At 44.0% G+C, this 23,413-nt stretch overlaps 1 protein-coding gene across 3 annotated transcripts in view; it reads left to right on the top strand.

Annotated features, from left to right (window-relative positions):
* Positions 1-23,413, top strand: part of LOC141004607 (uncharacterized) — a 77,407-nt gene that overhangs the window by 18,126 nt on the left and 35,868 nt on the right. For 2 of the 3 annotated variants that reach the window (XM_073476225.1, XM_073476214.1), the window contains exons 2-5: positions 10,435-11,995; positions 12,080-12,532; positions 14,406-14,637; positions 22,992-23,207. In XM_073476225.1, coding sequence (XP_073332326.1) covers positions 10,859-11,995; positions 12,080-12,532; positions 14,406-14,637; positions 22,992-23,207 — 2,038 coding nt within the window. In that variant the 5' untranslated portion in view covers positions 10,435-10,858. Of the gene's footprint in view, positions 1-5,155; positions 5,245-10,434; positions 11,996-12,079; positions 12,533-14,405; positions 14,638-22,991; positions 23,208-23,413 lie in introns of those variants that run through there. The other variant, XM_073476234.1, reaches the window with a different exon arrangement.

The raw sequence follows: 23,413 nt of genomic DNA, 5'->3' as shown, positions 1-23,413 counted from the left end.
AACAAAATTCAGTCATTATCGACTTACCCACATGCTGATGAGATCTCCGGTGTAGTTTGTTATTCCTCAAAGTGCAGCTGGAGACCCGCGGGGCTACCCTCCGGCAGGAATAATCCATATAACGAGCGTCAATTGTGCCCGAGAGGAAAAGTTCCATAAAACTACACAAAAACTTTGTAATATTCCTCCATACTGCTCGTCCGCTGCAATCCAAGTGTCCTGAAGTGGCGACATCCAGAGTTTACTCAAAACGACGTCATTTAGTACATTTTTACAGCCTAAACAGTCACTATACTATATTTGCCTGGAGGCACGCTCCGCATTCACGCGAGTCTCCCTCACAGCCGATTGCACTACGGAAGCCACGCCAGACAAGATGAATGAGACTCGCGATAGATACACACCGGTATTTACATCCTGCTGTGAGCGACCGAGCAACACAAACACAAGAGGGATCTGCCTGCACTAGTGATGTGAAACATTGACACTCACAGCAGGATGTAAATACCAGTGTGTAGCTATCGCGACTGAGGCTGTAAACGTGTGTATAATATGTAAGAATTCTGTTGTGCACTGACATTATCCCAAATGTTTCAAACAATGTGTGCAATATGTAAGAATTTCAGTTGAAAGGTTTAAAAAATTAGGTAAAATTATCAACAGAATGTGAAAAAATAAGTATTTCGACATTGTATTGTATATTTTTAGTGTATTTATTGTGTTGTAGAGATATCTATGAAGTTAGCATGCTAACCAACTCCTGTGCTAACGGTGTGAGCATTAACACTCCCCTGGTATTCTGAGCTCCCAGTCCAGACCACTAGCTGCACTGCTAACTGAGCTAGCTAGCTAACGGGAGATGCAGTTAGCAGCAGTTAGTGGTTACTCTGGTGACGTGCCGACCCCTATTTGCTTTTAGTATGAATTCAATAAATGGCCAATTCTTACATATTGCATCTTTTAAACAACAGCACACACCGAGGGTGTGTGGGTGTGTGTGTCTGTGTGTTTAAATTCAGGTCAACCTCTGACTAGGCTCAGCACTCCCCAGAGACTCTGGTTCTCTCTCTTCTTTTTCCCCCTCTTCTCTCTGTAATGTTAGGTTCATGAGTAGTACATTTCCCCTCCAACTCCAGTCAGCAGTCAAGTGTTTGGTAGTTACACATTGGCTTCATTATGCAGCCTCTGAGGTTGCCACTTGGTCATACAGTAGTTTGTACTAGATTGCACAACAAAACATATTTTTTCTTTGCCAACCTGAACAGGAGGTTTGATGAAAAAATCTGAATAGCAGAACAGGAGCTATATTGAGATGTGAGTACCATAAATGGTTTATTTTTTACAATTTAATGTAATGTATGTATTAAATTTTAGTAAGGCTTGTGAATATCTGATAACTTGAATGACTTGCCCCTGCGAAAGTATTCTCAAATGAGTCTTTGAATAACAGTAAACTAGATAAGAGAGTGATGTAGGAAGACAGCTAAGTGATTACAGAGGTTAGAAAAACAAAATGCTGTGGTCTTCAGAGGTCACTGGAGGAAAAGAATGTGTTGCTGATTAGAGTGGAAAGTTAGTGGTAAGAACAGAGGTATGATGTGTGCAGAGATTAGGAGAGTGTAAGTGTAAATGAAAAAGAGAAATGAGTTTCAGGTCCTCATATTAAAATATTTGTTTATTAGTCCCTCTGGACTCCGTTTCCATTCCATCACCTCCATGTGTGTATCGTTATGTAACAGTAATAAATGATGAGTTAACCAAGTCCTCCTCCCCCCACTTCAGCTACAAGGCTTGTTGTTCAGGTCCAGTTGAGAGCGAGGGCTTCCTCCTTCATGGTACTTTTACTTTGTTTAATGATTAGGAAAAAGTGACATCATGATCTGCTGTCCCTGCGAACAAAACAAACACCCCCTTCAGAGCTTCAGAGCCATATGATGTAATATGGTATCTTCAGGGGGGATTACATGTCAGGCAGACCAACGGAGATGTTTTTTGGGAAGTGTCACTTTTGAGCTTTTGTGAATATTTAATACATATTGTGCAGCATTGTTTCTATTCACAAAGTTTTCTTTCACTCTAATCAGGTAGATTCTTCTCAGTTTGAGAACAGTGTCTGAGGCTTAATCAAGAGGAAATTGTGTCCTTTTTAACTGCTTATGACAGTCTCAGTTCAATGAATTTAATGAATTTAATTCCTCTATATAACCTACAAAAGCCAACAAGAACAGATTTGCTACTTCTATATAGTAATTCTTAATGCCTGTCAGCGGATCAGTGAGTGTTGAGGGGTGTCACAGTTTGAAGAAATTAGGTCACTAGTGGAGACTAGCTTCAGTAGCAAGACGCGGAATGTAGGGTGGACACGAAGAGAAGCAAGTAACTTGAGACGAACAGCCATGGGATTAATGATCTTAACCACCTCAAAAGGGCCGATAAACAGGGGAGCCAGCTTTGAGGAATCCACCTGGAGCGGCAAGTCCCAGCACGAGAGCCATACCTTCTGGCTAGGCCGATATTGGGGAGCAGGAGTGCGCCGAACGTCCGCCAGGCATTGGTTGCGCTGAGAGGAACAAGTCAGGGCGGCATGTGTGGTTCTCCAGACATGAGCCTGAACAGAGGGAACGGCCACTTCCACCTCTTGAGTAGGGAATAGTGGGGGTTGAAAACCGTGAGCCGCCATGAAGGATGTCATACTTGTGGCTGAACTGGTGAGTGAGTTACGCAAATATTCTATCCGGCGGAGGAAGGAGCACCAGGAGGAGGGGTGTCAGGAGGTCACACAGCAGTGAGCAGCTTCCAGATCCTGATTAGCCCGTTCTGTCTGCCCGTTGGGCTGGGGGTGGTATCCGGACATGAGGCTGGAGGCAGTGCCTAGCGCTTTGCAGAAGGCCTATCACACCTGAGAGGCGAACTGGAGTCCTCGATCTGACACAATGTCGACAGGGATTCCATAGAGCCGAAACACATGGAGGACGAGAAGCTGAATGGTCTAAGGGCAGAGGGCAATTTTAGTAAGGGGACAAAATAGACAGACTTGGAGAAACGGTCAGTGATGATGAGGATGACTGTGTCACCATCTGAAGAAGGTAATCCGGTGACGAAATCCACTGCAACATGGGACCAGGGACGACTGGGCAAAGGCAGAGGGTGGAGGAGATCAGCAGGGGGACTATGAGAGCCCTTAGTACAGGCACAAACAGAGCAGGCTGCCACAAACTCCTTGACATCCTTTAGAAAGACCGGTCCACGAGAAGTGTTGACGGAGGATTAGTTGTGTTCGTTGAACTCCAGGATGACAGGTGTCCCCACTGAAGAACTTGTCAACGAACAGTCTCGGGCATGAACAGGCGGTTGGCTGGACTGCGTTGATGGAGGATGGCCCCCACACCAGAGTCAGAGGCGTCAAGCTCCACCATAAACTGCAACTCTGGATCAGGATGCTTGAGAACAGGGGCGTTGGTGAACAGTCCTTTGAGAAGTGCTCTTAGAAATGCTGATTCAGCCTCTGGAGTCCAGGTGAAGGAGGTACTGGTGGAGGTTCGCTGGGTGAGGGGAGCGGCAACTCTGCTGTAGTCATGAATAAATCTCCGGTAGAAATTTGCAAACCCAAGGAAGCGTTGAAGCTGTCACCTTGAAGCTGATGTGGGCCACTCCTCCACAGCTCTTATTTTAGCGGGGTCCGGTTCGAGCTGCACCTGAGCCACCACATATCCCAGGAAGTCGACTGCTGATGTGTTAAACTTGCATTTCTCTGGCTTGACAAACAGTTTGTTCTCCAGTAGCCTTTGTAAAACCAGCCATACCTGCTGAGTGCGTTCCTCCGTGGAGTTTGAGAAGATTAGGATGTCATCTAAGTAGACAAACACAAAGAGATTTAGCATGTCCTGAAGAATGTCATTGATTAAAGCCTGGAAAACAGCAGGGGCGTTGGATAAGCCAAAGGGCATCACAAGGTACTTGAAGTGGCCTAGGGGTGTGTTGAACGCCATCTTCCACTTGTTGCCCTCCCGAATACGGACTAGGTGGTAGGTGTTACAGAGATGGGCGTGAGGCTTAAAGGAGGGGTCAATGAGGGGAAGAGGATACTTGTTTTATTACTGTAATGTCATTTAGGCCACGATAGTCAATGTAGGGGCATAGGGTCTTATCCTTCTCCATGGAAAAAAGCCAGCATCCAGAGGAGAGGAAGATGGTCTGAGCAGTCCAGCAGTTAAAGAGTCGTTGACATACTTCTCCATGGACTCTCTGGGTGTGACAAGTTGAAAAGACAGCTGGAAGGAAGTGGGGTTGAGAAGAGCTGGGAATGGCACAGTCGAATGGCAAGGCTAGCTCCTTGCTAAAATCACTGGTGAGGTTGTGATACTCTGGTGGTGCTTGAGATAGGTCTGGAGAAGTAGGTGGAGAAGGAGCTGGGGTCCTGGAGCTAGGTGCAGCGGAATGAAGGACAGTGAGAGTGGCAAAAGACGCTCTAGCTAGAGATGGAAGCAGAGGACCAGTCTATGTGGGGACTGTGGAGTTTGAGCCAAAGGAGACCAAGAAACATGGGGGAGGTAACAGTTGAATTTGCTCTCGAGGATTACCAGAGATGATTAGTGTAACAGGGACGTTGTGATGGGAGACTTTAGCCAGTATTTTACCGTCTAGGGCATTCACTGTCTGAGGCACAACAGGAATAGATGCTTGTTCAACCACAGCAGAATCGATGAACTGTCATCTGCACTGGAATCCACTAATACATTGATAGGCAGGGACTCGCATGACCACTGGAGGGAGGCAGGGAGGTTGATGCAGTTAAGAGAGCTGGTTGAAGAAGTGCTCTGGTTCACCAGTGTGCTCTATCATTGGCGAGCCCAGCCTTTTGGCATAGATGGGCAGGTGGCAAGAAAGTGTCCAGGCTGACCACAGTAGATGCAGAGCTCAAAAGTGGTCACAGGGGGGTTACTCACAGATGCAGGCGTGGAAGGGATGGATGAGGGTAATTGAGAAGAAAGTTGGCTGAGTGCTGAGCAGATTTAAGGTGAATTTTAAGCGACAGGCAGGTAAAGGAGGTGAGCTCTGGCTCAGGCTGGTGGCTCTGCTGGAGGTGGAGGAGGGAACTCACAGTTGTGCTGGTTGTATGCTCACAGAGTCCAAGGAGTGCAGAGTGGCAGAGGTGCTGGAGGCTGGGTGGTGTTTGGCCAAGGAGCTGATCCTGGAGTTGTCCATTCACTGGGGTAGTGGAGAAAAGGCAAAGTTAGATCACAGGTAAAACTAACTGGAGTTTTATTATACTGTTTTTCCACCAAAAATTAGCGGGTCTACACAGGTTTTTGAAAGCGGGTGAACCCGCTAAAAATAGCCTATTGACCCAATTCCCACTTCCTGCAGGTAAGGTAGCCCATCACAAATGGACAGAAGCGAAAACGACAATAGACCCATTGTGAAAGAAGCGTCTGTAAAACAGTAGATAAATTCTTTTGAGCGTCGCAACCTCTGTGAAATGACTCGCTTCACTATCATAATTTGAGCCAGGGTTACACTAGAATCACAGAGTTGACTATGTACCAAGTAGAGTTGGTGAAATTATCTGGCAGCGTGCAGAGAGGAGACCAGTGTATAAGAGCAGGCGCTGATTACTCCAATGTGCTGTAGGTGTGTGAAGCGGCAACAGCTCCAGCCAGCAGAAAACCACGCTCAGCCTTTCCGAGCACCTCTGAAACACAAATGCAACCACGAAAAACAGGCCACACCACAGTCCAAATATTACAATTTCTTTCTCTCACTCATTTTTGAAACAAATACATGCATGACCAGGTCAAGATCTTAAGGACATGAGGTGGTGGCGCCTGTAGCACTTTTGTCCACCAGGGCACTAGAATCACCAAAAACCAAAGTTTCTTGTAGCAGCTTTAACTAGAAACATAAACTGTTTGTATTGCACTTTGTTGTGTTGCTATACCAGGTCTTTTTTGGAAATCTTTTTGGTAAAATTGTGAATATCACTTGGTAAACGAAGGAAGTGAAAGAAAAAGAATGTAAATGATCTTTTCTTTGCATCAACCGCTGGGAGATCCAACATTTTCTAATTACATAGGCCTTAAAGTAATGTCTTTGTTACAGGTCGTGTTCTCTTATTTCAAATTTGCAAATCTGCAGTTGGTAAAAAAAAAAAAAACATCCTGTAACATTTCTAAACACATCTGTTTTTATATTCTGACTAAAAATAATGTCACAGCTTACTAGGGACACTATGTGTATTTGCATTTGTTAAATCAAATGGAGGTAATCCTTATACTACCTTTTATTATGTACAAAACAAACACATCCTTATGTGTACTCACACAGAACTGGTGGAACTGAGTATTAAACGTTTTTTCCCCAGTGTTGAGGAAATAATCAGTGTTTCAAGATGGATTAAAAGACCCAGGAATTGTAAAAAGGCTGGCTGGTTATTAGGCCTCATATTATAGTTGCTGTGTTTTGCCTCTTTAATCTTGTGTTCACTTGTGTCACTCTCTTCCCCTTCATGTTTTTCCTCTTCCACTCCATCCAGCTCTGGGCAGAACCTGCTTGACAAGCATGTCTTAATGCATAGCAGGGTCCGACCGCTCAACAATAGTCATTAAACTTGTGGATTAGCCTCGTTATTCACTTCACGCTCACGCACACACACGCTCAGTCACAGTGAGGCCCCAGAGGGTCGATGGTGAGACTAACAGGAATGGATGAAACGTTTGGTTGGTGAAGGGCAGTTCAGGGCTTTGAGCCAGAGAAAGTCAGTTCAGCTGAAGAGGCTTCATGTCAGAGGAAGCGGGCTGCTCACTCCGCCTGACAAGAATGTAGGACAGCCTTCCACTGAGTGCCTTTCTGTCTTTTTCTTTTAGTCTCTCTACAAGATAAAAAGAAACGTTGTTGGAATGTGATTATTGAGCTGGAGTATTAGAATAATGAGTCTATACTAGAGTCACGTACATGTGAGGGACTGTGCACTGAAAATTGCCCTGAAAAAACATAAACCAAAATGTTGATGAAGGTTCTCAGGTCATGGTGATTCTAAGTGCTGTATTGTAGGCAACTGGACAGTTAGTTCTAACTAACTGGAGGAGAGTTGCAGGCTTTTAAACTCTGTGGGAGTGTCCTTACAGAGTCGTTAAGGACACGTGTGAGCTCTGAGTTTCAGAGTCTTTAGGGCCACTTGTGGGTCGTTGACCCAACCGGCCTTCATGTGGGTTGCTAGTTCTAGGTTAGCCCAGGTGTGAATGGTTGTTAAAGGAATAGTTCACTCTAGAACGAAATTCAGTCATAATCGACTCACCCTCATGCTGATGAGAAGTCTGGTGTAGTTTCTTATTCCTCAAAGTGCAGCTGGAGACCCGCGGGGGTACCCTCCCGCAGCAAAAATCCATATAACGGGCATCAATGGTGCCCGAGACGAAAAGGTCCATAAAACTACACAAAAACTTTGTAATATTCCTCCATACTGCCCATCCGCTGCAATCCAAGTGTCCTGAAGTGGCGACATCCAGAGTTTACTCGAAACAACGTCATTTAGTACATTTTTCTAGCCTAAACAGTCACTATACTATATCTGCCTGGAGGCACGCTCCCACGTGCACGCGAGTCTTCCTAGATAGATAGATACACACCAGTATTTACATCCAGCTGTGAGCGACCGAGCGACACACAAACACAAGAGGGATCTGCCTGCACTTGTGATTTGAAACTTTGAAACTCACAGCTGCACTTTGAGGAATAATAAACTACACCGGACTTCTCATCAGCATGAGGGTGAGTCGATAATGACTGAATTTCGTTCTAGAGTGAACTATTCCTTTAAGCTTTCTGGGGAGAGATCTCGGTACAGCATTGTCGTAGGCAATTTCCATTAAGATGTGTGTTTGAACAGCGATGTTCCTAGACTGTCTGAAATGTCCCAGTGGATGTCAGAGGGCAGCTGCCGTCTGATTTCCTGACAAAATATTTCTCATAGATGGGACGGACCAGCTCACCTGGAAGGAATTCATCTCTATCGTTATGAAGTGGTAGTCCACAAGCTCCTCAGTTGTTTTGCCTGCATTTTGCCATTGTCGCCTGGCCAAGTCAGTCTATTTGAAAATCTGTACATTGGGGTGTTTTCAGAGGACCAAATGTGAGCTGCAACTGTTGCATATACAGTATTTTTGTGTAGGTTTTTTGGGGTGCGAATATCAAAAAATGGGGAATTAGTAGCTTGGTGAGCAGGAGGTAGGCAGCTGTTGGGCCAAGTAAGTTTGTCTCCAGAGGATGATTTGCTGCAATTCCCTGTGGTCACCTGTCAGCAAGATGTACCTGTGACATGTCTGATTTTTCTATTGGTGGTTCTGTTTTAGTAGTGGCATCATTGTTCAATTCTAACCAACCCTATAAAAGCACATCAATATGAACATTTTGCCCACAGAGTGGTGTAGTAAAGAGTCATAAAACCTCAGTAAACATCAGTTAGCATTTTTGCACTTCCGGTTCCCTCGTCTCAAAGTCAGTGGGTTTTTTGAATTGTTTTTTTTGGTTAAATGGCTGAAATAAGATCTGTGGTTACCACAGACTGAAGATATTTTCACATTTTGTTCTCCAACATAAAATACATCATTAAATGTCCCAGTATTTAATTATAAAGTGCCTACTGTCGGTGACAATAAACATCATCACAGCGAGAGCAACATCTACTCACTAGTCCATCTTTACAGGCCGACTGTACTTACAAACTATTCTAACTCTAACTTTACAACTTGTACATTGATCAGTTTATAGAAAACCTGTATAGTAATTGTGTAGTAAGACACTTAGTGGTGGTGACGTTTAACATCATGTGACCATGATGTAGTCTGTTTATAGCCTAACATTAACTTTTTACTGCTAGAGATTTAATTCATGCTTAAAAAACCACAAAAGTGGTGTTCATCTGCGAAGATTAACACAGATTATTTTCTGCAGTAATCCAAAATGCAATGCAATGCAAAAATTCCACAGGCTTTTTGAGGAGGGAACCAGGGAGGTGCTAACTTCTGATTTCAATTCTAAATCAAGAATCAATCGAAATGAGCATAGACTTTAATTATTGAAAATATGAAGAGAAATGTTTAAAATTGAATCAAGTCATAGTTTAAAATCATGTGACTCAGGCTGTCTGTTCTCTGATAGACAAGAAGTGAAGCTGACAACAGCAGCAGGCTGTGTGTAGGTTGGTCTGCATGGAGTGACGGTGTTGATGTATATTTGATGAAGCCAAGCTGACCTCATAAATCTGATACCCACCTGGTGAACTGCCAGTTTGTCTCAGGCCTGTTTCAAAGTAGATATAATCTAGTGACATAATCATGCTCTCTGCTTACGTACATAAATGAGAGAAATTCTTGTCTTGAATGGTACTGCCTGTGTTAACCCTGTAATCAATCCAACGGTTGAACTAATTGAACTGTTGAACTAGTTGAACTGATGATGTCACTCGGTTTGTCTCTCTGATTTGCCCCAACCCTCCTCATACATTATGGATTAGTGCAGAGGTAGACTGTATGCATTATGTAGCGGGGGAGAGTCTGACTATTGTGTAAGACTGTAGAGGTATTATTGCCTCAAAATGTGACTTAAGTTCTTCTGGATCCTGATATAGACGCACACAGAAAGGTATAATAGTGTTTAACTTCCGAAGCTGTAATTAATGTTGATGTCACGAGGGTGTGTATGGATAGGTGTTCCAGGTAACTCTGGCCCTCTAAAAACACGTTTTGATACGAGAATGATTGAGTTTCAGTGAGGTTATAGTAGTTGAAGGCTTTTACTGTGTCCTCTCTATCTGTCTACCTGGAAGTGAGTCAACTCTCTGTGTGGCACAGGGGCCCTGTCGTCATTACTGGATAATAGAGATGGAGCAGCGTTCTGGATCTGAACGCCTTTATTTAGCTGCTCCTCTCTTTTGTCTTTGTCCCTGACCCACATACACACACACACATCACACACACATCACACACACATCACACACATCACACACATCACACACACACACACACACACACACACACACACACACACACACACACACACACACACACACACACACACACACACACACACATCAGCCTTGTCATCAGCCTTGTAGTTGCAGTTATGCACCAAACTTCTTACTTTTAGCCTGCAGATGGCAGCATTTCTTCACTCTGGACCATCAGCGTGCACACTGGGTTGTTTCAGTAGTAACAGACTACTTTTAACAGTAGTCTGTTACTATTACTACTATTTTAACAGTTAAAATAATCACACTGTTTTATAAAAAAATTGAGATTTAACACTTGCAGCTGATATATCTCTAAGGAGATATACTGTAGATATTGTGAAAAGGTTAACACTTCTTACTTGAGTTTAAAATGTTCTTTTAAATGTCTTTCATTTGACAATGTCTTTCTTCTTCTTGATGTTTTTCAGATGTTTTCAGCAGCAGAGACCTAAAAATGTGGAATCTTGTCTTCAAGTGAAATGCGAGGTTCATGGCCCTGAAATGTATATTTGTCTAAATTACAGTTCTGTGCTTGACAAGGACATGATGACTTACAGCCCTTCTGGAAAAACTGCTGAAGTTTTGTGCAGTGATTGAAAATATATAAGTGGATGGACTGCAATTCTGTGACAACCCAGAGATATTATCAAATATGGATGTAGAAATCTAATGAAAAACAAAAACTGCAAAGACAGCTCTATGGTGAGTGTATTGACAATCTATTTAATGTCAATATAAAGAGTAAAAAGAGGATTAAAGCTGTAAAGAGTACTGTTAATAGTTCATCTTCAGAGAGCAAATGGCCAAGTAAAAGCCTGTACATCAGGTCAGAAGACAGCGAGTGACCCAGAGATGAGTGTTTCTCAGCCCAGTGAGGGTTTCCCTGTCAGGGGGAAAAGTGGATCCACCATGAGGCTTCCTCTTCACAGTGCAGGAGACCACAATGGGAACGCTTTCCCAATTTCCTCTTCCTCCTCCTCTTCTTCCTCCTCCTCCTGTCTGGGGGAGTCTTCTCCTGAGTCCCTGCGGAGTCTGAGCAGCCTCAGTGGCGGCCGGACTGACAGCCCACTGGACTATGACATGCTTGAGGTCACCCTGATGACGACCGTGATCACCAAAACGGATGAAATGACTGATGTCGTCATTTCAAAATGGGTTCCAGAGGAGGAAAGTAAACAGGATGACAATGATGACGTCTCAGTGGGAAAGATAGCAACAGAGCTAACAGAATCCAACGACAACTCTGTGTCTCTTTACCTGGATGCCAGCAGTGGTGAATACCACCAGGACACCTGGAACGACAACGACAACCTGACACTGGCCCTGTCCCTGACCACAAACAATGGTAGCCATGGCAATAATGATGACCTCAGCAGTGGAAGTGGTAATGTGAGAAGACACGGCGCCTCAACACCAGATTCGGACGCAACAGAAATCCCTGCTGATGATGACGATGATGATGATGAAGAGGAGGCTTTGTTTCTGTCTGTGAGCTCTGAATTGGGTGTGCAGAGGAGCAGCGTGACTCGCATGAGCTCACCCAGACAGTCCAATGACAGCTTCATGAGCCCAGGTAACCCTGCTGTGCCCACTGAGCTCAAGGCAGAGGGGGCTGTGGCTCTGAGTGTAGCCGATGATGAGAGGTCTGAGCTGGTGTTAGAGAGCCAGACAGAGCCTCCTGCTCCTGAGGACCTGAGTGAAACCACCCAGATCTCATCTCCTCCTCCTACCAATCCAGCTCATGATGCTACAGAGGTCACATCTCCTCCACTTGAGGAGGTTGAAAGATGTGCAGTTGGCCCCAAACCTCCCATCAGTCAGCCAGCCAGAGCAGTAAAAACAAAATCAGCCACTGCTCCGTCAGTTGTGTCCACAGCCATCAAGACGTCTGGTCTGGAGCCAAAGAGAGTTTCCAAAGTGGACCTAAAAAATGTCAAGGCTAAAGTTGGATCACGGTCCACCCCGTCTCCACCTAAAACACCTAGTCAGGTACTGTAGAGTCACTGAAAATAATAAATGTACCAATTATTGTACAACTGTCTTCTGTCTAACATTTGTTCTTCTTCTACTCAGCAAATCAAATCTGCTCCAGCCAATGGAAAGAGAGCTGTACCCAGGAAGGAGGAAGGACAGACTGCTGATGGGGGTAAAAAACAAAGACCGCCTGCAGGTCCAGTCAAAGTGGCTGTGGTACTGAGAGCCATCAGAGGAAAGAGCAGCAACCTCAGAACCAACCACAAGACGGCAGCCAGTGACAATGCTCAGGTGGAGAAGAAGAGTGTTGCCATGTGTCCAACACTCTCCACTTCGACCAGCTCTCTGGGCTCTGAGGTGATTGATGAAGGACCCCTGGTCTCTCCTAGGAAGGCTGTCCAGGCAGTGCCTGATAAAAATGAAACAAGTGCATGTGTGGAGACTTCACATCCAAGTGACGCTCATGAAGAGTGTGCTGAGGACCAGAGGGAGAGTGCTGGAAAGGCTTCAATGATGGAGGCTGTGATGGAGAATCCAGGGAATCCTAGCAGGGTGAGTACTATGAGCATGTTCAGGTGTGTTTAATCTGAGCATCTCTTCCTCAGAGCTGTGTGGTCAATCACAGTTGCCATATTAATATAATAATATAATATATAATTATGTCATTTTTTTGATCAGTGCCAGCAAGGATCCAGAAACAGTTGTGGCTTGAGATACAGGTTATGCAACATAACCATTGTGAAACAGATAAGTGTTGCCAACTGCTGGGATACATGATCTGTGATATGACCTGCTGGTTCAGGAGTCACAGGGTTTATTGGGTATGTAAGGCTAGAGAAGAGAGAACTTTGAGTAAAATCAAAGTGTGAATGAGCACAGGTCGTTATAATTTTGAAATTCTTGATTTGCAGCTAAGTGGAAAATATCAGTAATGATAAACCGGGCATACTGGAGTTTAACATTGTCATTAACATTTGCAGGTTAGAGGTAGGTAGGTTACAATTACGTAAAGTATAATGAGGGAGTGTTACGTGTGTGTGTGTGTGTGTGTGTGGTTTCTGTCTATGGTATGTGTTTTAAAGATCCACTGAGCCAGCGACAGGTTTAAAACCTGCCCCAGCATATTCTCTCATAGGCAGCCTCTGGGGTTGTACCAGCACAGGGTGTGTTTAGAACAGGTTCACTGTCTGTGCGTCTCACACACACACACACACACACACACACACACACACACACACACACACACACACACACACACACACATATAGTAACCTATATGTGTTAGAAACAAATGTGTGTAAAAACTGCTGTAGAAAACAGGCTGTGTTCAAGATCATATTTTCATTAAATGACCATCATCAACAATTCATTTCTTCTCCTCTACCTCATTGAGTTATTCACACTGATTATCCTCAGTGCTTATTCTATCTTTGATGATTTTAGGATGTTGCCATCCATAATACTATGAGATGTCCATATGATTTAAATAGATCTACTTTAACCTCTAACTTTGTTAATGATATTTACAGAAATGGTGTTATACACGTGCATTAATGTTCACCCTACATCCATCCATGTATTACCACACAGAGCATCATTCAGGCTCAGTCCAGCTGCCAGCTAGCATGTCAACACATGATTTTGTGTGTATTGGTATGCTGCAGTAATCCATGGGCTCAGCCTCTTGGCTCAGCTGAGGAGTCGTGGAGCCTATAAGCTACAAGATCCTTCTGAAATGTTTCATCTTTTCTCAACAGGCCCCGTGTCTGTAGCTCTGACATTTTAGGTGTCAGGGTGAAGGTGATAGGGCAGTCGGCTTTTGAACAAAAGCGCCTCAGGGTTTTTATCTGAGGGTCCTGACCTAAGTTGACATTAGGATGGATTTGGGAAAGTCCTCTAACTTTTTTTGTTCTCTTTCCTGAGTTGTTGCCTGCTCTATTAGGACAAATATCTGAGCAATGACACCAGCATTAGTTTCTATAAGTTGAGTCTTTTGGTCTGAAAACACTGAAACAGACGCCAGACCCTCATCCACAAACTCACTCCATGTGTGCCGGTGTTTATAGAGGGGTGGGGGAGGGGGTGTGACAGAGAGAGAAGAAAATTGGCCTGGTCAGAGTCGGGATTCTCGGGGGGAATGTACAACACAATAGCAACTTTTTTTTTTACCCCTCTTGTGGTTGCAGCACACTCCCAATTGTCCCTCCTCCCTCTCTTTCCTTCTCTCTCTTTTCCTCCTCCCCCTCGGTCTAACACAGTCTCTCCTTCACTCCTCCCCTCTGCTCCTTCACTGCCTCCCTCACTTCCCCCAATCCACATTTCTGACTCTGAGCGGGGAATGGCTAACACCATGGTCTCGGTGCGCAGCTCCGAGCTGGGGCCCCTCGGGTGGGACGCCGTCACTAAACGTCAGCTCTTCCTACAGAAAGTCTCCTCCAAGCTGGGACCCACTGCCAGGCAGCAGGGCAGAGGTATCAGAGTGGATAAGGGGCCCTCAGGACCGGCTCCACCTCCAGGGTCAGGGACTGGACTTTCAGGACAGGGGAGCCCCAGGCCCAGACAAGCCCACAGCGCTGGCTCCACATTGAGAGAGGATGGACAGAGTGCTGTAGGAGGATCTCCAACAAGAGCGAGGCAGAGCCAAACTCAGTGCCAGGGTGAGTCGGAATGGGTTCTGTATGTCAGACATGAGCTGTAACAGCACACACACGTTTACTTCATGTAAACACACAGCAGCACGCTGCACATGGACTGTATGTCTGCTCCACTCAACAACACACTTCTCTGCTCGCCTGTCAGCAACACACACACACAACACTGTGTGTGTGTGTGTGTGTGTGTGTGTGTGTGTGTGTGTGTGTGTGTGTGTGTGTGTGTGTGTGTGTGTGTGTGTGTGTGTGTGTGTGTGTGTGTGTGTGTGTGTGTGTGTGTGTGTGTGTGTGTGTGTGTGTGTGTGTGTGTGTGTGTTGGAAGGAAAACTGCAGCAGACTCAGGAAATGAGCAGGCTGACACTGCAGAGCTGCGAGTTAAAATGCCTTCCACATACCACCACATTGCACACACACACTCAGACACATACTGTTGTGTGATTTCCACACTTTGTCACACACAGTGAGCAAGTTGCTGATGGACAGGCATGTACTGTTACTGTTTCTCTCTCTCTCTCTCTCTCTCTCCCTCTGTGTGTGTGTGTGTGTAGCTATTGAACGAGGTTCTTGTCATGTCAGTGTGTTTCAACTGCAGTGTTACGAGAGCAGAACTCCTTTTAATTTTTTGTCTTTAATCTCTGTCTGCATTTACACTGCAGTTCACTAACTACTTCTGGTGGACACTTGGCTGTGCGTGTGTGTGTGTGTGCGCGCGTGCGCATGTGTTCTAATTATACCCTGTACCTCCCTGTTTGTCTTCAGAGGAAGTTAAAGGAGAAATGGATGATGTTTTTCTCTTTAATTCTTTCAGGACTTCTCTGTCGTTTTTCTTTTTTCTCTCAAGGAAATTTCAAGTGTGTGCGCGCGCGCGTGTGTGTGTGTGTCCCCGCGTGTGTGTGCGCACGATGCAAAGTGATTTAGGTTGACGGTAAAATGGAGATGGCTGCTGGCATCATGGCAGTCACATCCTGACATTACAGCCGGCAGTCTGTGTGTGTGTGTGTGTGTGTGTGTGTGTGTGTGTGTGTGTGTGTGTGTGTGTGTGTGTGTGTGTGTGTGTGTGTGTGTGTGTGTGTGTGTGTGTGTGTGTGTGTGTGTGTGTGTGTGTGTGTGTGTGTGAGAAACACTGTTGAGACATTCAACTTAAACATGGTGTCCCCTGTCGGCTGTCCAATGGCCTGTAAGTCATCTATTGTGTGTGTCTGTCTCTGTGTGTGTGTGTGTGTGTGTGTGTAACTTGATGCTTGTTTTCCATAATCACTGAACTACAGTGTGTCATTTCCATGCTTTTGGAATGCCTGTGTGTATGTTTGTGTGTGGATGAGAGCTATGTGTGTTCGTGTGTGTAAAACCAGATGTTTCTCACATTCTGATGGACAAAAGCCTGTCTGTCCTCTTTGCTGATACGCAGGAACAAACGGACGCCTCTTGACCGCAGACTGAGATCACCATCAATGGATTCCTTTGAGTCTGCATTGGGCCATTTTGAATTTGACTTGATTACTTCATTACAAATCTTTTCCTTTAGTTTGTCTAGCATTTTCATGTGCTCAGATTGTGTCTCTGTATTTAGATAGAAACACTGTAAACACTTAAATCTGCTTGTGAGATGAAAGATTTCATGAGGTCAGTGTAGGGCCAGGTCCTGCTTTAGCATGACGGCACCTTTCATTAGATTTCCCCCTTTGTTTACTATCAGTGAACTGCTAAACATGCATAACTTCACCGCTGAATGTGTCCTGTGGCCACATGGACGCTGCAGTGTGTGGTTGTCTTTCTTGTTTGACTCTTGAGATCAAAGGTCCTATTTGTAAGAAAAGTTTATTTTTGAGTCTCATTCCCAACTCGTCAAATACTGAGGCATTGGCATTGCGACCATCCCAACCTACCATCACTAGACATCAGTATTTGATGAGTTGAGAATGAAACTCAAAATTCAACTTTTCTTACAAATAAGTGTAGATTTTGTCACTCAACCATTTACTGCTGTGGAGTACCTTAGGCACAACATTTTTTATGTTATCAATACTATATCATTGTAGGTAGCAGAGGGATGACGTCTCGGAACAGGAGACACATTTGTTCAGAAGGCCTGAGGCCTGAGGGAGACAGTTTTTTTTATTGCCATGACGTCTCAAAAAAAAAACTATTATGATCCACAGACAGTAAACAACCAGTTTTCTTTCTAGCTGCTATTATTAGTGGTGAATACAGTACAGACAGTAGTGATAACTTAATAATGTAGAGTTTACTGTTATATATTAACATAACATAACGTAACATATTTCAGCCATATCAAAGACTCCAATGTTTGCATGCTTGGCTCATAATCTTGTATATCTTACATTCCTGCTGACCACCATGACTTTGATGACAGTTTTTCCAAACTGTCCAGCAGCCGTTGATATCGGTTCATGCTGATGTAGTACGATCAACAGAGATATTAACTAAGGTAGATAAATTCTCATAATTTCTTGTTAGTGTCTGGAGTCATGCAGTTGAGAGCAGGGTCTGCTGACGATAAAAATCACCATCTTGTTAGTACCTTGTGCTCCTAGGAGGCTCAGACAACCGACATCTGAGTCGGCTGTTAAAGCATTTAAAAGCTCTGCTTTTGGAAAATAAAACCCAGCAGAATAACAATTTGCAAACATTGTCCTGAAAGAGAAATGTGAATTTGTTAGTTTCTGATTTTAAACTATTATTTGGTCTAAATTGGCACCAATTTATAGATTGTTTGTGGGTTTATAGTTGGAACTAAGTTTAAGTCCAGGATCTCAGAAGGAATGTAGAAAATGTCTGGACTGGTGCCGTCAGACAATTATGTATACATGTGTGTTTCTGTGTATCGGCAGTAGGCACGAGGCAGGTCTGTAGTGAGCCAGCTCTTACCTAACATTGATTTCTAAGGTAAGAGAATGCAGCTGCTCTCTCTGCCTGGTTTTTCATCAGAACTGAAACCAAATGAAGCCAGATGTTTCCTGCTGGCTTAAGTCACAGTACAAGTTTTACTGCCGCTCTAACTTGGCCAACAGAGACTCTGTGTGTGTGTGTGTGTGTGTGTGTGTGTGTGTGTGTGTGTGTGTTTTAATGTGAGGTAATGTAATGTAATTGCGGTGAACACATGTAAACCTTTTTCCCTCTCTTTATAACAAGCCCTGTTTTTTCACAGTCCTTTGAGCCTCTTCCTGTCTTTCTCTCTTGTGCCAGGCGGAACTCATGTTTATAGAAAGTCAGTGAAAGTTTGAACGATCTCTGTGGATAAATGAGACTGTTGAAGTGTATAATAGGATACAGCACAACATCAGAAATAACACTGAGCCAAGGGCGAAACTTTAGTTTCAGAAGTGGGGGGGACACAAGTAGGAATGGCGAAATTTGTGCGCACATAGTGCGCTCGATTTCTGCCTGCATAGAGCTTAAATCATGCCATTTCTATTTAGGCCTACTATTTTGTCATTAACCATACTGCCAGTGGCGGAGCGTGGGTCTCAGCACAGAGAGGGCCGAGCATTCTCGATGGGCCCTTGTGATAGTTATTTAAACATTGCATTTATTCAATTATTTAAACATGCCAGTCACACTAAATATTTCTGCAGAAGACAATGCCACAGATCACCCCCTCTGACACACACACACACACACACACACACACACACACACACACACACACACACACACACAGACAGGTCACTGTCTGAGTCTGTGGCTACCATGTCTAAGCCATGTCGCTACCATGTTAATTGTAGACTGTCTGTGTCCTTTTAATGTTTATGTTGTAACAAAGACATGGTAGCTACTGACTCAGACAGACATCAACCTGCTTGAGCTTTCCGCACCATAGACAGTGTCGGTCACAGACTGACAGTCAGTCAGACACAAATCAACTCAACTCAGTAACCAATCACACAACTCAGTAACCAATCACACAAGCAGCTCCATGGCTCCATGTTGTCCCTGTGTGATGTTCAGGACAGGTGAGGACAGTCTGAGGACAGAGAGCTCTGAGGTTGAAGTTTATAATTATGAAATGCACCGTGACACTGTGACAGGTCTGTACGTCTTGACCACATGTCAGCTGTTCAGCTGTAGTAGAGGAAACTCCGCTGTTCTCAGATCCACCGCGAGGAGCGCTTTTTTTTATTTTTATTTTTTTTAATTTAGCTCCGGTAGCGACCCGGCTGAAATACGTGAGGATGCGCGGATCCTGTGTATTTATCAAAGCTTGGTCACCGTGCTGAGGCACCGGGTTGGTTTGAGCTGCGTTCATGAAGTTAGAGGCTACTTTCAAACTCGTTACTCACTGGTCGTCGGCGTTTTAGCGATCGTACAGCCTGAGGCCAGTATACAACAGGTTACAGTGTTGCTGTCTCTTTTCGCCTCCTCTCTCCTTGTGTGATCAGTGCGCTGCACACACGTTTTAAACAGAGATGGCTAAGCGCCTGGTTTAACATATTAGTTAGCTAACGTCAGCTACAATAGTGTATAGAGTAACGTTAGAAATACCAGTAATGACTAACCAACCCACATTTTCTTTCTTTCTTTTTAGTCCCGTTCCAAATAACTTTAAGTTGAGCTGTCGGCTCCTTTCCATCTTTTTGCTGCTGTGCCGCGTCCTGTCTGTGTCTTTGATTGAGCACATAGTGAGAGGGGGGGGGGGGGGGGGCTTCCGCGCGGTCAGTACGTGCAGGGCTTCTTGTTGTTTTGCAATTGCAATTACAGCCTGTGCCTACTGTACAAACTGTGAAAAGTGGGGGGGACAAAAACATGATTTTGAAAAGTGGGGGGGACATGTCCCCCCTGTCCCCAGTGGAAATTGCGCCCTTGCACTGAGCAAATGGTTGGTCATAAATACAAAAGGAACATGCCTGGGTACAGATGTATGAAATTAATTTACAGACACATGCAGGATGCACAAAGTAACTACAGTCCGTCTGTGTGAATGAACCCATTCATGATGGACTGTGTGTTTAGATTGGTTTAAGAATGGGCATGAAGATTCCTCATGTTTAATATTAGACAAGTTTAACCTCATGCTTCAGACTACGGCTGTCACATCACATTTTCACTGGGCAATTACCGTGGCCAAAAGAATTCACAATAGCGATATTGTTGTGATAAATATAGAAATAAATAAAAAATGCTCTGTCAAGTTCATATTAACTTTGTTTATTGTGTGTTTTGTCTGTTTTTTTGTCAAATGAATAACATTTGTTTTACGAGTGTAGGGAGGTGGAGAGAGAGTCTGTGTAACCTGTCATTTCAACATGATTTTGTACAGCAGTAGTAAATCAATGAGTAGCAGCCACAAACCAGCTAGCTAGCAGTTAACTGTTAATGCAGCCTTTTCTTTGTCTTTTTCTGTTGTATGGCAGTTTGCAACCAGTATTAAAGCACATTATCGCCACCTGTTATAACAGAGAACAGAAAGAAACAAATTATTTACACTATCATATGTGTTCTATTAACACAATATCGATATTTCATTTTTTGAATATCATGGTTATTATCTCTACCGGTTATTGACGACAACCCTACTTCAGATAGAGGAGCTGTGATTTGGGGTCCTGTTTGTACGTGATAGTATTTAGTCTGTTGTCTTAGGACTACCAAGTCTTGTATGGTCACAAATTTCACATGTTTTCTGTCAAATTTAAGAAATGGACAGTGTGTTAGATCTTTTTAATAAATAAATGTTTGGGACTAAGCTGTTGATTTTGAGATTTAAAAGAGAAAAATAATAAAGTAAAACCAGCTGTTCTTGGACATGGACTGTCCCCATGGATGAGGTGGTCCTGTGCTCACTGTCTTTATTTGAGAAGACAAATGAGACCAGGAGAGTTGGGTGATTTATGACCCGCTTTCTTTCTGTTCTCACTCTGAGTTCATAAGAGAGGAGGGAGGTGATGTGTGTGGATAATAACGGATAATAACAGCAACAATGATGATAATAAAGTTGATGTTTTTAAGTATTTAATAATCAGAAATGTAGAAAGAACAGGCTAGGCTCCCCACAGAGATACTGTCTAAAGCATTATGAGAAATCAACAGCACTGAATAGTGAAAACCATTCGAATGATCCAGTGTTCAAATATTACAGAAGACTGTCTCCTCTGTGATCACATCAGTGGTCATTGGTGTCCATCCACAAAATAATGCATCACTCACAGGCCTGAGGAATAACACTGTAGCACCGTGTCCATCCCTGACAGCAGTCATGATGTCGTCAGGACAAGCAGGACTGCTGGGGTCTCCCTGTTCAGCTGGAGATCAGGCTGCTGGATGTCATAAAAAACCCTGTCTCTGCCAGGTTGATCAGACAGTATTAGACTCTTAGCTTTGGAAAACAAGTTTAGAAATGTTCCTAAATATACAATGAGTGAGATTTGTGAATAAGATTATGTGAAATGGTTGTCAGTGGTTTTGACAGCTGCAGACAGTCGCAAGGTATTTGGTGATGTGGATATGGAGTACAGAGAGGGGCCATTAGGTTAGGTAGCAGCATCAGCACAAAATGTTGGAGCTGTAGAGGTTGGTGGAGCTTCATCAAGGACACTTGAAATACTTCCCTGTGTTGTCAGTAAGAGCAAAGCAGAGATCTCTTATTGTTTGTCACTTAACATTTCGTTCCTCTCTCAATGCTATTTCTTTGTGTTGCGGTCTTCATGTCCCTGGTCTGGTGTGAAGAGGAGGGCGTCATAGCTCTCAAGGGAGTTCAGTCTCCTTTGGTTTTAGGAAAGAATGTGTGATTCAGTCCACAAAAATGAAGCAAGTTTGAGACATTGTGTTTCACATTTCCATAACTATAGAACTACAGTGAGTGCTCCCCCCCTACATCCTTTGGATACCAACAAAAGAGCCGCTCTGTAATTTTTGAGTTCCAAATTCAGCATTTTGAATTGCTTGTTTTATGTTAAGTGGGGTCCAAAAGTCTGCGACCACATTGAAAATCTCCAATATTGTCACCTGAACCTGGAAATAATCAGAAGGTTTGAGGATTCAGAAAGTAAATGAAGTGTCAGCAGTCAAGCTATTATTCTATTCAGGAAGTGTAAACACTGTACAGAAACTGCATCAGTTGTATCCTAACCACGAGGGGGCAGAGCCAAAGTGAGCACAGCACACTGTCAGGAGATCAATGCATCAAGCTCAGTTCACTGAGAGATAGAAAAGCAACTTCATCACAGATACAGAATTCACTAATACCCCTTTTCCACTGGTCAAAAATCCCACATAAACCCGCTAAGATCAGGCTTTAGTGTGCAATGAGAATGTGTAAACTCAGCATTTACACATTATTTTTATCACCTCGGCTCAGCTGTGATCTAAACGTAAGTCCCAGGTAAACAGGCTGCGCTTTTTTAAAAACCTGTGTAGACCCAAGTCCAATCAGCAGTGGTCCTGTCAGAAGGCCGTCTTGTGGTGTCTCAGGACGAGCAGCAGTTTCTAAACCACTTCTCAGGAGGGACATGAGGACAAACACTTGAGGGGGGGCTAAGAAATACCAGAGTTCCACAGTGGATGATGCAGAAAGTCCTATTTACTGATGAATCACAGTGATAGATTAGTGTCAGTTACAGGAGGGTGTATGTGAGGAGACAAACTGGAGAGAATAACTAGGAATACTGTCAGATCATGCTGGGAGAACACGAGTCAGCAGGTTTTACACTAACTTGTGGAGTCCATGCAGCTCTAGAGCATGCTGTCATTAAAGCAAAAGGGGGACAAACCTAACACTGAGATATTCTGTCATTCATGGACAGTTTTCAAAGATTCTACTTTTCATTCAAACTGTTGATCTGATAGTATCATAATAAAAAAAATAGTAGTACATTTAAAGGAAATGCAACATAAAAGAGTTTTGACCAGATTCTGCTGTATATAATAAATGTAGCCAGTTTTTCTTCAGTTTGCAGATGTAACTAATGCAAACAAACCTCTGACCACATAAGAAAACTAACTTGACCTGTCAAACCATTTGAGAGTCATAGCAGGTTCTGGTCCTGAGGTTTAATTTGTGGTGCAAGCCTTTTTTAATAGATTCTGTTCTGTAAGCCGTCAATTTTCTGACACTGAATTTTGATAGAAATGTATTTATTTTGCTATAATTTGGACAACCATTGACTTGACACTTATTTGTCACTAAACAGATTGAACACACACACACACACACACACACACACACACACACACACACACACACAGAAGCATGCACATATGTTTCATGCAATGCATGGAATAGAGACCGTGGTAGCGTAATTGTTACCAGGCATGCCACATGGCCTACGCAACAATGCTGGTTCTATTACAGCGGGCAACTTTCTAGACTGTAAAGCTTATCATGTATTTTCTCTCTCTCTCAGGTATCCCCAAACCTCGCACCACGTCAGAGCGAGCCTTGGCTGCCCAGGGTACTGCAACTTTCAACTCCAAACCGGTAGCCAATCAGCAGCCAGCATCAGGGTCGGCCGGACGACCCACGGCACCCGCCGCATCAAAACTTCCTGTTAAGGGATTACCCACAAGCCTCAGTTCCTCGTCCCTGGGAAGCAACGAGAACAATGGAGCCACGAACAAAGGTTAGGAGGAGCAGAGTGTGTGTATGTTACTGACACACACACACACACACACACACACACACACACACACACACACACACACACACACTCACACACACTCCTTCTCAGATTCCCTAGGGTGAGCGACATAACAGAGAGAAAGGAAAAGACTGTATATTGGAGAGACTGTGTGTGTGTGTGTGTGTGTGTGTGTGTGTGTGTGTGTG

Source organism: Pagrus major, chromosome 1, assembly GCF_040436345.1.
Source record: "Pagrus major chromosome 1, Pma_NU_1.0".
Classification (NCBI taxonomy): Eukaryota; Metazoa; Chordata; class Actinopteri; order Spariformes; family Sparidae; genus Pagrus; species Pagrus major.
The sequence above is the reverse complement of the archived record's forward strand: the minus strand, read 5'-3'. Positions and strand labels throughout refer to the sequence as shown.